Consider the following 16,474-nt stretch of genomic DNA (forward strand, 5'->3'; position numbering starts at 1 on the left):
TTAGCTTTTTTTTTTTTTTCTCTTTGCTAATATTTTGCATGCAAAAGAAAGAAGAAGAAAAAAAAAACAATAATTTTGCAACAAAATAAAACGAAAGTTTTTCATTTTCTTGGTGAAAAAAAAAAAAAAAAAAACAATCGACAAAATTTACTTTCACATTAACATATGCTCGGAAAAAGTAGACGAAAGAAGAAAATGAGAAAAAGTATACAAATCTAAAAACAGTTTAACATTTTTTAAGAAATTGAAGTATGATGATTTTGCACTCATTAATTATGAGATTTAACTTTAGTGAAATTTTTAAAATTCATGTTTCCGTCTCCTTCAAAATTCTTAAAAATATGCCAGTGCTGTTCCTAGCTCTTGTGGTTTTGATGAACAATTAACGGAAGAAGATAGAGATAATAATGATTGATCAAAGATGCATATTTCTTCTGCTCTTCTCAGGACATTGCTATTTGTCTATTTCAACAATATTTTTAAGATATTTCAGTGTTGAAGTTGTGAGAAAAAAAAACGAAAGATTTTATTTCATTTTTTTTCTCTTTTTTTTTTTTTTTTGGAAAAGCCTTGAAACAAACATCGCTATTTATCATTTTTAACTTTGGATGGCCGCCTTTTTGTTTTGTGCTTGGACGATTTTGAAAATAAAAATGAGAAAGAGAGGGAGAAAGCATTTTGAATCGGTGTGATATTTCAATTTTACGATTTAATTAAAAAGATTAAGAGGGATTTTCATCACAATGAATATTACGGTTGGCTTTTCTACCAGTATTGTTGGTTTCGAGAATCCTTCGAGTATATCTTGATTCTTTTATTAATAAAGTATTTTATTTGGGGTTTTTTTTTTTTTTTTTTTTTTTTTTACTATCAAATAAGTTATCTGAATTTTGTGATCAAATGATGGGAAATTTTTTGAATAATATTGAGAGAGAAAACAATCTTCAGTTAGTCATTTGTTTGAATTTTTGAATTAAATGTGACAGTTATCTTCACATGTCATCTTTACAGTTTCGAAGTAGTATGTTTATGTTTTATATTCCAATAAATTTCAAGCAAAATCAACTTCCTAATCGAAAAATTCCTTTTAAAATTCCATTCAAAACAATTCTGTACTCTTTCAAAAGTCCAAAATTTCGATTGAAAAACTAAATAATAAAACATTTCTTCACAATTTACTACCATACCAATTTTTTTTTTTTTGCTGCATAAATTGGTTCACTTCTGGGTAGGCATAAATTGAAGTCATTATTTCATTTCATTTCATTTCATTATCTCTCACTTGCTGTAAAAGTGAATATGAAAGTTACGGAAAAGCATAAAAATTTCTAAGATTAAAAAAAAAAAAAAAAAAAAAAAAAAACAGCTTAAAAAGAAAATAGTTTAAAAAATAATTTCATAAATTTTTGTTCGTTTTATGAGTCCGAAAAGCTTTTTACGATCGTTCGTTTTTTTTTTGTTTCTTACAATGAAAAAAAAAGTGATACGGTGGATAAGCTATCAGTTTTCTCTCTTTTTTTTTTGTAATTAGCATCCATTAAATCTATATTTTCTTCCTGAAATATATATTATTATATGTATGTATGTATGTATGTGTGTGTGTGTATGTGTGTATGTGGGTGTGTATGTGGGTGTGTACAATTTATTTATTTGTTTGGGAGGAATTTTTTAATGACATTATTCTAATGGAGGAAGTAAAAAGTTAAAAAAAGATCATTTTTTTCTTTTTGAAAAATTGTGCAGAATTTTCGATGAAACAAAAAAAGTCGGTCGAATTGCCCTTATTGCACGTAATAATTCAAAGAAGTTTTTTTTTTGTTTTTTTTAAAAAAAGAAAAAAAAAAAACTTTCTTTTATACTGAGAAAGTTAAATTTGAAAAATGATCATTTATCAATTAAGCAGAAAAGAGTCAAAAAGAAAAAAAGAAAAAAGAGTGAAAAAAATGCTTGGACCTCCCGGGAAAATATTTTTAGGTAAAATAGATCAATTAATTTTGTTATAATTTGCAAAATATTTAGTTATTCGAAATTTTTGATTGATTATATTTGATTTATTTATTTTTTTTTTTTCTTTTATTTTTTTGCTATAGAAAATGCTCTTTGCTTAAGAGCAATTTGTAAAAATTGCCAGCATAAATTGAAATTTATATCAAAATAATTCGTTACGAATTGAAAATTTTAAGATTGTTATCATCGTCAGAATTATCAACTAATATCAAAGCTATCAACTAATATCAAAATTATCAACTAATATCAAAGTTATCAACTAATATCAAAGTTATCAACTAATATCAAAGTTATCAACTAATATCAAAGTTATCAACTAATATCAAAGCTATCAACTAATGTCAAAGTTATCAACTAATATCAAAGTTATCAACTAATGTCGCATTTTGTGTCGTAATGGAAAGGGACAGAGAGGGAGAGGTTAGAAATGGATTTCACTTCACAACACCAAATATGTCATCATTCAAAGCTATTTAACATTTGCAACAAAATGACTGATTTGAAAATATTTGTCAAATATTATCATCATTCTTTTTTTAAAAAAAAAGAAAAATTAAAAAAAATGAAAATTAATGCAAATTCATTTTGCAATTTATTGCATTAAATAAATTTATTTGTTTCTAAATCATTTAGCCTTACTCCGAAAAAGTTAAATTTTCATAGCAAAGTTTTGCTTATAAATTTATTTTATAAATTTCGATTGAATTGGAAACTATTAGATGTTCGAAATTAACTTTAAATAAAAATTGAGAATTTTCAATTGGAATCAGATATTTATTTTACTTACAAGAAGTCTGTTAATTAATTCAATACGAAATTGATAATTAACTTTTAGCATAAACAACTTTTTAACGATTATTATTTGAATATAATAAGAGAATAGTTAGTTAGCTTAAACCTAATTAATCCTAATTGTAATTAATTTCTGTTTATTTCATTTCAGTTTGACTTAATTTAGTTCAAATTAAATTATAATTATTTCTCAATTTTCTTTTATTGATATTATGCTTACTTCTATGTAAAAAAAAAGCACTCAATTTTGTATTTATTATATTTCGCAGGAAGCGGGGGAGTAATGAAGAAGAGAGGTATCGTCTGATTGCTGTCATTTCATTTTCTTTTCTTTTCTAAACTTTTTCATCAAGAAATCGTATTAAGTTTTAATTCTTCTTCTGTAAACTTTTTGTGTACTTTTGGGTATGAAATAATTTCAGAATTATATGCGTGAAGTATTATTTTAGCCTGAAAATATGTAAAAAAGCAAAACTGAGAACAAAGGAAAATTCTGAAATAAATTTTTTTCCTAATGCTTAATGAAATATAGATTTCAAAAATTTCATCTTTCAATTGAAGTACAGTAATTTGAGCTAGGCTATTTATTGAAATGAATTCAATCGCATAAAAAAAAAAAAGTGAAAATTTGAAAATGAAAATTATTTGGAATTATTGATTAAATCGAAAAGTAATGCTATTGAAGTGCATGAAGGAATTACATTTTCGGAAAGAAATAATTTGATTAATAATGAAATGATGAATAAAGAAAGAAAATTTATGATATTTTGCTGTGTTCAGATAATTTTCATATTTCTAACATTTTTTGAATTAACAATTAAATGTAGTAAGTAATAATCAGAATCTCTGTGAAAGAAGAAAATACACTTTATTATGTTAATTCTTTCTTAGCCTTAACTTTTTCTTTCTTTTTAAATGTTACAAACTACATAAGTGTTCTCGAGAATATTTATAAACTCTCGATAAACTCATTTTGTGTTGTATGTCTCTGTGTGTGTGTGTATCTAGGGTACTCATTTACCTGAGATAAGTGGTGCTTATCGGTATCAAGGAACTACTTTAGTTATCACTATTGCAGAACAGTAATTTTTGACAATTTTTCATCGATTAATAAATTAATTGTCATTTATGTATGTGTCGTATGTGTATGTCTATGATGTGTGTGTGTGTGTGTGTGTGTGTGTATGTCTGTGTATGTGTGTGTATGTGTGTCTGTTGTTTGCCCACTTTTTTTTATTGCTGTCATAATAAATTATCTATTTCATGTATACGTGAAAATACGATAGTATCATGAAAATAATTTTTCAAAATTTTTGTTTTCTCATCAAAAAAAAAAAGTTTTTTTTTTCTGTTCCAATGTGAAAATGCATGTAAGAATGATACATATATCACATATACGTGTACATAAACGTTTACGTGTAGGTATTTGACAAACAACCAGTTTGAATTTTAGTTTTGAAATGATTGATGTTAAAATACCTCTTTTTTTTTAAAAAAAAAAAAATAAAAAGTAGGAAACAAAAAAAAAAAAAAAAGATTTCAAATTTTGTTTTTTATTTTTATAATTTATCAATAGCTATATTTAATAGTACGAGAATTTGCTACGAAATTAATTATTTTTGCAAAAAAAAGAAAACAAAAAAATAATTCAGCGATATTACATTCTATTAAAATGTTTAGCAAACTACCGTATGCTATTTGTACTACATTTGCAATATTTTATAATTTTATACATACTTTTTTAGACAATAATAATTTTACTTTGTATTTGTTTTTTGTTTTCTTTGTTATTGTTTATTTACATTGCAAAAATTTGAAATGAAAAGTAAGGACAAAAAGAATTAGATTAGATAACAGTGTAAAAAGAGACGAAAGAAGGAAAATGAAAATAAAACAAAAAAAAAAAAAAAAAAACAAAAATAATTATTGTAAAAAAAAAAAAAAAAAACAAAACAAAAATAATTCTTTATTGATCTGTTTTAGCGGCTATTATTCGTCGGATTTTATGGTCATTGAGAAATCCTAAGCTTAAGATTGATCTAAAGAATAATCAATGCGGCAACTTCTAACATCAATTATTTTCCTAAAATTTAATTACTTCTTAGCATTATAAGCGTAGAAATAAATAAAAAAGCATCTGGTATAATTCAAAAAAAAAAGAAATGAAAACAAAGTGTAAAGGTCATAGTATTTGTTATTTTACTTTATTTTTTTTCACCTATTTATTGGTTATTTCATTTTTTTTGCATCAATTAAATTAATAAATACAACTAAGTAACATATCGAAATGAAAAAAAAAAAAAAAAAATGTATGATAAAGAAGTAATTGAACAAATATTAAATCATAAGCTGTCATTTTCATACAGTTTGCTTAATTACATGCTAATTAATTATATCTTCAGGACATTGTGATCAGACATTGGATTGTCATTTATGTGGTATTTGCTCTGCAAAATTTTATAATGTTGAACGGTTCATTGAACATAAGAAAAATTGTTCAAATTCACACAAACAGGTTTGAATATTTAAACAACTTTTGGTAATAAAAATTGTTAATTTTTAATTCTTCATCAATCAGTTTTCATCATTTCATATTTCAATAATTTTTACTTCCGTTAATTTTCTTTTTCTTTACAGTATTCCAACATTTTCAAGAATATTTAATTTTGCCATTTAAACAAATTACATTTTTATTTTGCGTCCTAATACTATTTATTGCAAATGAGCATAATTTTTTTTAGCAAATAATTGTTTATGATTGTTTATTTCACTTGGAATTTCATTTACACTTAAATACGAATTAAAATAATATTTGATATTTTTTTTTCTGTGATAATCGAATAAAATTACAGAGTTCGGCAATAACATCAAATCCGGATGCGGAATCGGTACCAATCGATTTATCGAAAAAACATGCTTCAGATGATCTCGATAGAAAAAGTATTCTAGAAGACAAATCAAATTTGTTGTTTGATCCTTTACAAACAATACAATCTCATCAACAGGTATTATTATTCATTTTTTGAAAGTGCTGAAATGATTTCGAAATTATCGGAAGTGTTTAATTAGTGAATGATTTGATAAAGTTTTTGAGATTAAACAGCTGATACTATGAATTACCGCTGAAAGCTAACATTTAAAAAAAAGAAAAAATGCATCGTAATGATCAACAAAACTTGACCTCATTTTTTATTCTTAACAAATCTTTCAAGAGATTATATTTTACAGTATTGTCCTCATTTATGGACAAAATTTACAAATGTCCCATAGAACTAGCTGTCAGTCGTTTCATTATCCTTTGTTTAAATAGCAATTTCAAGTTAAACTATCCATCTATCCTATCTATCTATTCTTTGCTTACCACCCACTGCGTACCGTTCCGTTTCCGTCCCTTGCAATGCCGCGAGAAGCGATTTCGGCATTTCCTTTTTCCCTTCTCGTAATTATTACTAATATATGATTCTGTTGTTCAAGTGCTCCATTCTTTTTTAAATGAATGTAAAAAAAAAAAGACAGCTGTTGATTCTTTAGGAAGAAAAAAAGAAAAAAAAAAGAGAGAAGAAAAAATGTGATGTACTTTTTTCATTTTTGATACAAAGGGACTAAATGGATGATATAATTAATTACTTGAAATGACTAATATTTCCTTATCAATGCTATTTGTTGGAAATAAATAATAATAGTAGCAAAATAATAATAGTTTATCTCTTAACTGACATTTATAATTATTCGATATTTTAAAAGCAATTAATTAGCCAGGTTAAAAGTAATAACTCAAATATAATCTGCTTTATTTAATTCAAAACCATAGCTATTTGACATTGTAAACTTAAAATAAAGGATATTTCATTGTAAACTAGAATTACTAATTGAAATTACTAATTTTTTAAACTATGAAAATACCATTTGTTTGCAATAAATTTTTAAATTACTTTAATTACAATTTCTCAAATGTTAAAATTAGAACTTTTTTTTTCTTAAATTGCAAAATTTATAGTAAAAATTTACAAAATTTACAGCAACTATTGGAGCTTTATGCGCAATTGGCAGCAAGTCACAATAGGCACACAGATTCGGAACAAAGTAGCGATGATGGCGGTAATACTTCTTCATATGTCTTATCACCGCCATCTAGTAATGGTATCGCAGAGAAAATTCATCCTTGTGTTGCTGAACGATGTCCACAGGTTAGATTCTTAATTAATATTATTAAGGTATCTTTTTTTAATTAGCCGTTGAATACTAACAATCGTTTCATTTTTTATGATTTTCATCAGTTTTCTTTTGTTTTACTTTAATAATATTAATTACTTTAATAATATTAATTTATTATTTGTATTTTTTACTTTAATAATATTAATTGTATTTTTAAAGCGAATTTTCCTTCTTTTTTGAATAATGTCAAATTTAAATTAACATTCATATTGTGATAACAGTAATCTTTTTTGTTTTATCTTAATGATATAGCCGAATACATTGGATTTTTTTATATGGGAATTGTCAGTTAGTTAGAAATTTTCATTATTTTCCCGTTGGTAATTATTATTTTAATATTATTAAGTAATTACAGTATGATAATGATTTCTTTTTCAATGATTGTGAAAACTTTTGACTAGATGGTAGCAACAGGAATAGAATTTATAATTTCATACTTGAATTAGACTAATTAGTATTGGTAGTCAATTAGAAATGAAAAGAGTTTTCAAATGATATCTATATATAATAGCTACGTTATTCTAATCAAAATTACTAATTTGTCACCATAATATTGAAATTAATTACTGTAAATTTTTTTTTTGCATTAGAAAAATAAGCATATTTGAAGTGAAATCTTCAAATATATTTAATTGAATAAATTGGAGCTAAAATCAAATTAAAAAATTATAATATTTCCTAGCTAAATAATTCCTTTCATTCGACATAATTTTTATTCGTAATATAAGTATTTGCATTATTTTGCATAATTTTGAAAATCTAATTATTTACTTTCAACTTACGGTGAAATTCCAATTTTACGTATCATTGGTAAACAGCCATATTTTGAAATTTTTTTTTATAAAATCATTTTAACTATATTAAACTCTTTACTGATTTAGAAAAGTTAGTGCTTGTTGGATTAGCAGGAATAAGTTGGAATGAAATGAAATGGTAATTATTTGATTTCATTTCAATTTGTCTACGAAATATTCCAAAAACTTTATTTATAAGTTATATTGATCAGTTCTGCTCAGAAAAGAGAAATTATATTTAAAGTTGAAGCAATGAGAATTAGATGAAAATAAAGGGAAGGAAGAAGAAGGATTAGCTTTTAGTTAAATGCAAAAATAAATTGTTCTTTTTGAGTATGACGGTGTTTCTTTGATAGCAATATTTATAAGTTAGCTAATTAGCGCTTAATAATATTTGCATCATTTAGCTGATTAAGAATAGCTTAAATCTTTTATCATTTTATGATTTAATGTTTTTCTGTTTGTTTTTGTCTTAAATTAAATTAATAGCAGTTATATCTCTTATTTTTCTTGAAATTTTTTTTCTCAAAATGCACCATTTTAACTTAAAAAATTTTTGATAAAATTTGATTTTTTGACAAACTAATTTGAATAATTAAATTTATAACAAGAAAATGAATTTATAAACAATTAAAAACAACCAAATATACATATATATATATATATGAATATAATTCCTAAGATGGCATTTAAAAGTTGAAATGAATTTTTTAGGGAAACAAAAAAGTGAATTTTTATCCAATTAAATTTTTTTCTTTTTTTTTTTTTAAATTTTTTAGAAAGTATTAATGAGCAATATATTATAATATAGTTATAAGAACTTGGGAAGTAGTGAATATATGCACATTTAATGATATGTTTATTAGATAACTTCGGGTAAGAGTGCTAATTTCAATAATTATGACGATTTATGATGCCGATAATTATCAACATCGACAACATTGTTTCATTGCTATGTGTCGATAGAAACTATTAATTTCTTAGTTACCGAATGAGTGAGTAATAATTATGAATATTCATTGTACTTGAATAAAAGTTTTAAAATAACAATTCATATTTCAAAATTAGTTTAATCTATTAGTTTTTGTTTTCTCGATTTGCATATCGAATTCATTCAAATAATGTAAAGGTAGGTAAAAAATTTATAATATTCCATAAGTTTTATTTTAGAATCTTCAAAATTATATTATTTTATAATGAAGAATTTATTTGTATTTTTAACAATTTCAATTATTCACTACTTTTATTTCTCTTAGCTCTGATATTATCTTTAATCAGAATCATAAACACATATAATTTTAGCATTTCTCATCTCGTGGTGCTTTGCTGTGGCATATTCTTCGGCGACATCCCGGTGAAAAGCTTTTGCAATGTAAACAATGCGAGGAACGGTTTCCTGATCCTGAACAGGTGGGAATTGTTAACTTTGCTACCTGACACTACCACTATCATTGCTACCTTATTACCCATTATTTAACTTTTTCCTACCTAATATTAATATATTTTCCAGACTACAATTCGAAAAATTGTTTGTATATATGTATGTGTGTGTGTGTGTGTGTATGTGCGTGTGTGTGTATATATATGTGTGTGTATGTGTGTGTGTATGTGTGTGTGTGTGTGTGTGTCATTCATTTGGAGCAAAAGGTCGTTGCTACAACCTTATTCAATATTATTACTTTTATAATTATAGCCATCGCATTATTATTATTATTATTACCGCTATTATTATTATTATTACTATTATTGCTGCTATTATTATTATTTTTATTACTGCTGTGGTGATTATTACTATACTTACATATGAATTATTACAATTATTAGTTTTCGATTACATATATATGTGTTGTGTACACATATATATCCAACATTATATTCTGTCTATTTTTTGCTTATATATAATTTTTATTTGCAAAGATGAAGACAAAAGTTAAAACTAACAATAAAATCAATGAAATATTGAAAATTAGCAGTAAACTCTTTAGTTTACATTTATAGGTTTCATTTTAAGTTAGCACTTAAATACATTTGCCAAACTGCTAAACTTTTCAATGTTTGACAATTTTCATTCAATTCCGATCTGTCATCCTATTCTGATCATACTAAAGTGATACGATCAGTTTCAGTGATCGCTTATCGAATACATTCTTCTTCTTATTATTATTATTATCCATAATATTCCGTGGAAGAGAAAGTTCTATTTTCAGTACAGCTTCTAAAGTATTATCCGTTCTGTTACACTTTTTCGGTATTCTTAATTTCCTCTTTTCCAATTTTGGTAGTTGCACTGCTTTTTATTTATATATTACCGCTGCTTCTGACTTTTCTGGTTCCTTCACTGTTGAATTGTGGATTGAGCATTGCTTGCTCGTCTGCTAATTAACACAAGTAAAATTTTCGTTTCACTCTCGAGAAACGGTTTTCATCATTTAATCTTTATATATATCGCTTATAAAAATCCCTATAGGCCCTTGTAGATTTCAAATTTTGTTAATTTTCATGAGAATTTTTACATTTTTGTTTTGTTTATTTTTCTGCTTAGAATTATTGGCAGAAGGAAAAAATTGAATTTTTTTGTTTGAAATTTAGTAATGAATTGGAAATTGCTTTTTATGCTAGTAGAAACTACTCATTATCTATTCATAAAGGCATTGGATGCGTCATTGTTTCCCCTTTATTGACCTATTTTAAATTTTGTGTCTTTTTTTTTTGCGAAAAACGTCCATAATTTATACAATCATTTGAGGCTTCACCTCATCCTCTTTCTCTTTCACCGCCTTTTATCCATTCATTTTCTCTTCTTTCATCTTCGCAAAGAATAATTTTCCGTAATAATTAATTGATGATAAAAATAAATTGCATTATATAAATTTTATGCAAAGTTTCAAATAATGGCTAATACTTGGACACATCTAATGTAATTGTCATAAATTAAAATAGAAAATTTTAAGGGAAATTTCTCTGAAACAAATTTGACAATGATTCAAGCTATTGGTAATGAAATTAAATCTCGAATTAAGCTTAAAAATTATTTACGATAATACTTTTCTGTCATCTTCCCTTTTTCCATGATAATACGTCACTTTACTCACGTTTGTTGTCAGAAAAAGCTTGAAAACAACGCAATATTTTGCAGATACACGAGCATCGCTGTGACTTGCTGCAACGTAGTGCTTCCACAGGTGTCCTGGAACGTGGCACGTCACCAGATGCAGATCGTGGCTCGGTACCAGCTCGTTTGCAAACTTCCTACACGCTGGTAGCAAGAAGTCCGGATGCTATTGCAAGCGATCTGAACTATGGTGGCACGGTACCTGTAAATGCTCTAACGTCGGTTCCAGCACCTCCAGCTCCTGCACCTCTTTCACGAATGTTATTTTCGCAACTTTTTGGTGCACCAACTGCAACTGCAGTGGTTGCTGCAACAGCTGCTGCTACAGTCCCGTCAACGTCCGCTGCAGTGAAAGATACCGTATTGGATCTGTCCAATTCTGCACCAAACAAACAACAACCGCAGCAGCAACAATTCCTACCAATACCTGCTATTCCACAGCAATGTAACTTTATGATAATTTCAAGTTTGAATTTCTAAATAAAATTCTTTCAGTAATTTTGTATTCCCTTATTATTATTACAGTATGACGGATTCATTCATATACATACCTAAATGAATTCATTCAGTAGACTATAATATTCGTTAAGTTTCATCTTTTCTTAGTTATTATTACTTTTATAGTTGATTATTGTAGTAATGATTGTCATTTTGCAGTTATCAGGCCACCCTTCAGTTTTGGTCAATTTGCGGCAGCCGCAGCAGCTACACTACGTTCCGCTCCGCATCCCGACTTATTTCTAAACGGTCCTTCATCCACACCACTACTAAACAATGACGATGATTGGGAGGCATTAATGGAAGTGAGTACAACGGATGAATCCGAGAAAATACGGGCATTAGTTGGTGACAAAGCTTTACCAACAACAGATCCCAATCAGTGCTTGCTATGCAGACGGGTACTTTCGTGTAAAAGTGCTCTGCAAATGCATTATAGGACACATACTGGTTTGTCAATTATTATTTTCACCTACTAATTACAATTCTAATTTGTCAAATTGAAAAAAAAAGAAAATTCAAATTCAAATTGAAGTCAAAACATCGAAGTTTTTTTTATTGGATTGAAATGACCAACACTCCAATTACATAAATTAATTACTAATTTTAGCTTTGTTATTTATATTCATTTTTATGCATTGTTTATTAAATCATTTGAATATTTATTCATTCATATATTAATTAATTTTTCTATTTAATTTTATTTATTATTCGAATTTTTTTTTCCTTTTTCTTTTTTTTTTAGGTGAACGTCCTTTTAAATGTAAAATATGCCAACGAGCATTTACAACAAAAGGTAACCTCAAAACTCATATGGGTGTTCATCGAGCCAAGCATTCCTTTCGTGGACTTGCTGCCGCCACAACAAATGTCCACCATCAGTGTCCCATCTGCCAGAAACGATTCTTCACCGCTCATTTGCTTCAGCAGCACGTTGCACAACATACGAATCAGTCAAGCAGGTCAGTACAACTTTTCATGAAATATCCTTCCAGCAGTACTTCCTTACATTTAACTCTTCATTCATCTTTTTTTTTTCAAAATTCATAAAAGCAGGTGAAAGATTTTAATTTTTTTTTTTTTAAAAAAACAAATATATTATCCTTTGAATATTTGCATAACTTATCTAATATTTCGAATTAAAATTTGTTGAAAAAACCTCATTAATTGAACTTTTATTTTGAATTTAAACAAATATTGTTAGACATAATAGAAATTAAAAATGAAATGGGAGAAAGAGAACATCAAAAGCGATGAGAAATGAAAAATAAATGTGATAAACATAAAAATCATTCGATTCTTTTTTTTTTTTTTTGTTTTCAAGAAAATTAACAATTAAAGATTAATATTAAATAAATTCCTTCATATATGATTGTAGTATTAATAAATGGTACAATATCTGAAATGTTTTTAATAAAAGATTAAATTGTAGGAATGGTATTTTAACACCGTTTGAAGTACCAGTAGCTTCTACGCAAGGATTCGATCGACGTACTGAGCAACATCATCCACCTTCGTCAGCTCCCCCATCAAATGGGTATTCAGCTTTCTAGCTATTCAGCTTAATTATCCAGAAATCATTCTAGAATTTATTTCGGAGACATTTGTACACTTGAAAAATGAAATGCTTGAAAAATGATGATTTGAAGTGTTTGATTCTAAAATTATAATTATTTCTAAGACAATGAGTGACACCATAAATTGCATTTATTTCAGTACTTCTTCTATGCTTCAAGTAAATGCTGCAAATTTGATGTTACCTATGAAGAATGATCTTGTGTCAACACCATTCATGCCACCTTTTCCGTTCTTTCCGCTTGGTTTACCGCGTGGTCTTTCAAGTCCGATCGCTGCTTCCAGCGCACCTCAAACATCACTTGGATCAATGCCATTTACAATTAACCATCAAATTAGCCCAAAACAAGAAGGTAAAGTCTTTTCTTTTAATATAGATTAAATCCGTTGAACAACTTCAGAATACGAAGTCTCGAAATCAAGCAATTTTGTAAATTTTATATTACTGAAAATATTTCTATTCCAGAACATCAACACCAACAACAGCAATTGCAACACTCGATAAAATCGGAATTATTACAACTACCATTACCAGTAACCACACGGCCGGAATCACTACCGACCGCACCGTTACGTCTAGAAACTTCACCAACTGTATTTAGTCTATCCGGAAAATCAATCCATGCTACAAAAGATGATGATGAAGTAGCTTCAACCAGTAGCTCACATAATGGCTTATCGCTACCGCTGATAGCAACAGCATTATCAGCAAACACAAATGATCCGGTGGCAAACTGCACCGCCTGCTACCAGTTTTTCCCAAATCAGATTGCACTAGAACTACATATGAGGTAAATTTGAAAAATTTATGCGAAAAAAGATTATTATTGCAAAATTTAAAACAATTTGACATTTTTCATAATTATCTTCTGATGAACTGCTTTAAATGCGATAAGTTTTAAAGGCATTAAATGAAAATTCAAAGTTATTCTCGACAAAAGAAATTCTTTTGCCTCATTTTTGAACTTTTCTCATCAAGAATTATTTGATTCTTGATGAATTCTTGAGGTGAAATAAAACAGTGTTTCAAAATTTCATAAGAAAGCGACAGAAAACGCTGTATACACAAATTAAAACTGTCAAAGTATCACAAAGTATCACAAAAAGTTTTGTTTATGTAACGATGTATTTTTGTTGGAAATATTCATTAAAATAAATATAAAAAGAAGTATTAAATACGGAAAAATGATTGTAATTGTAGAACTCATTGTGAAGATACTCCATTGAAGTGCTTCATTTGCGGTACCACCTATACGACAAAAGGTAATCTGAAACGGCATATGTCATCAAAACATCAAATTCATTATCCTTGTTCACCGGATGCCAACTCTAATAACAGTGATGATGATGATGACGACGATGATGACGATGATGATAATGATGAAGATGATGATGACGATGAAGAGGAAGATCATGCTTCATTTACTCAAGCTGGAAATGAACAGTATGTATATTTTATAAAATAGCATTTTGTTTGTTGACATTGGTATGATTATGACTGAGTAAAGTTCCGAATTTTACTTTGAAAAGGAATGAAGATATTAAATTTCTTTCGTTTTTTAGTACACATTTTTTGGTTATCTTCTTTCAGAATGGATACCTTTGAAAGTCAACATGGTATATCAGAATCCACCGATGATGACAATTCACCAGAACAACAACAGCAGCAACAAGAACAACAACAAGAGGAGGAGGAAGAAGAACAGCAGCGGAATGCGGAAACTTCGGATGATAAGCCGTCCCCGACATCGTCCGTGTCCGCTGCAATTCCTCCACCTCTCAGTAGCACACCGAATCCTTTAGATGCAATGCAGAAAATGTGGGCGGAAACTGAACCACCACCTCCGCGACAAGCTCCTGTACTGTCGAAACACCAATGTGGTGTATGTTTCAAGCACTTCAGCAGCAGTTCCGCATTGCAAATTCATATGCGAACTCATACCGGTGCGTTGGGTTGCGTTGTTGATAACTTTTTCTAATTTCTTTTATCTGATCGTTCAGTTTTGCTTGAATTTAACAATTTTTTATTGCAGTATAATATTTATTATAATACATGTCGTAATATTTTAGAAATTGTTTGTAACCAAATTTGATTTAGGTGACAAACCCTTCAAATGTGAAGTATGCAATAGAGCGTTCACGACACGTGGCAATTTGAAGGTACACATGGGTACCCATATGTGGCAACAAAGTCCGTCCAGGAGAGGTCGTCGGATTTTTGAATTTGGTGCCGACAATATCTTGCGGTCAGAGTTACTACCAGCATTCGGTTTAGGTGCCGAAGGTGCATTTCGTGTCGGATCTTTCGATCCAAAAGTTAATTCATTGCGCTCCGGGAGATTTGGCTTAGATTCACCATCATCGCAATCTACTGCTATACCTCCTGCACCGCCACCACCACCATCACCATTTTCAGTTTTACCTTTTCCCTTACCACTTCTACCACAAGTAAGCAATGCCGGTGCTTGTACTCCAAATCAAATGGATACTGTGATGTGGATGTGGAAAACGGTTTGTTCGGTGTGCCAAAAAATTTGTGCTTCTCCGCAAGAACTTGAAAAGCACCTGAAACAACATTTAAATGGTACCTTACGTACCGATAATACAAATACGGCGAAAGTTACCCCATTGTTACAAAAAACCGAGTGATAATAATTGTGATTAATATGATTATACAGGTTTTTTTTTTTTTTGTTTGAAATTCTGTGAGAAAACTAAATGGTGAACTTATAAGCTTTACAGCTAATCTTTTCGTATGGAAATTTGTTAAATTTTTGACATTTGAATTTTTTCAATTTCTCTACAATTTAAATGCATTTCTCTTTCTCTTTTTTTTTTTTTTTTTGCATTAATTACTCCTTATTTTTTTTAATGAAATGAGCTATATTTTAAGCAAAAGCTAATTATTTACTGTGAATCCATTTGTTTTTCTTTTGTTCAGAGCAGTTAAATCCTAATCCATTTCTTGCCAAGTGATCTAAAAAATATAAATTGATTGATTTTAATTAACAAATAGTTAATGTTTTCTAATTAATAGTAAAGAAGAGAGCAAAAATTGTGGCTGTAATAAAACAAATTAGAATGTTTTGAATTTGACAGAAAAAAATTATCATTTCTTTTTGCAATATTTCTCAGCCCAATGCCATCGATATCCGATATTTTCCAAAGTTTTATTTATCATTTAATTATTTTTTTTTATCGATTCTATTAATATGATTAATGTATTTTCATGTTAGAAATAATTGGTTCTCCCTTTTCTAGAATATTACAATTTTATAAATTTGTAAAGTGGCGATCTTCTCCTTTAACATAAATGGTGATAAATGTATATTGGAAGGCTTTTTGAATCATTATTGCCCTTTAACCTTTATCGTTGATCCTTTTTGCAGATTATATGAAATTTATATTCATTTCCTAAATGAAAATTGCTTGGATCAACTTCGAGCTTTGTTAAAAAATTGTTAGCATAATGCTTCTTTTA

General features: G+C 27.9%; 1 protein-coding gene across 1 annotated transcript; it reads left to right on the forward strand.

The window, feature by feature from the left end:
- Positions 1–4,961: 4,961 nt before the first annotated feature.
- Bma-sem-4 (Zinc finger, C2H2 type family protein) lies at positions 4,962–15,642 on the forward strand (the record flags this gene model as incomplete). The annotated part of the gene is made up of 14 exons (XM_043079585.1): positions 4,962–4,980; positions 5,202–5,314; positions 5,652–5,804; positions 6,819–6,986; positions 9,111–9,218; positions 10,945–11,365; positions 11,578–11,868; positions 12,164–12,380; positions 12,851–12,955; positions 13,135–13,346; positions 13,460–13,784; positions 14,195–14,437; positions 14,585–14,937; positions 15,092–15,642. The coding sequence occupies 14 exons, from the start codon at positions 4,962–4,964 to the stop codon at positions 15,640–15,642; spliced, it is 3,279 nt and encodes a 1,092-aa protein (XP_042935519.1).
- Between the last annotated feature and the right edge of the window lie 832 nt (positions 15,643–16,474).

Source organism: Brugia malayi (assembly GCF_000002995.4).
Source record: "Brugia malayi strain FR3 genome assembly, contig: Bm_v4_Chr3_scaffold_001, whole genome shotgun sequence".
Classification (NCBI taxonomy): Eukaryota; Metazoa; Nematoda; class Chromadorea; order Rhabditida; family Onchocercidae; genus Brugia; species Brugia malayi.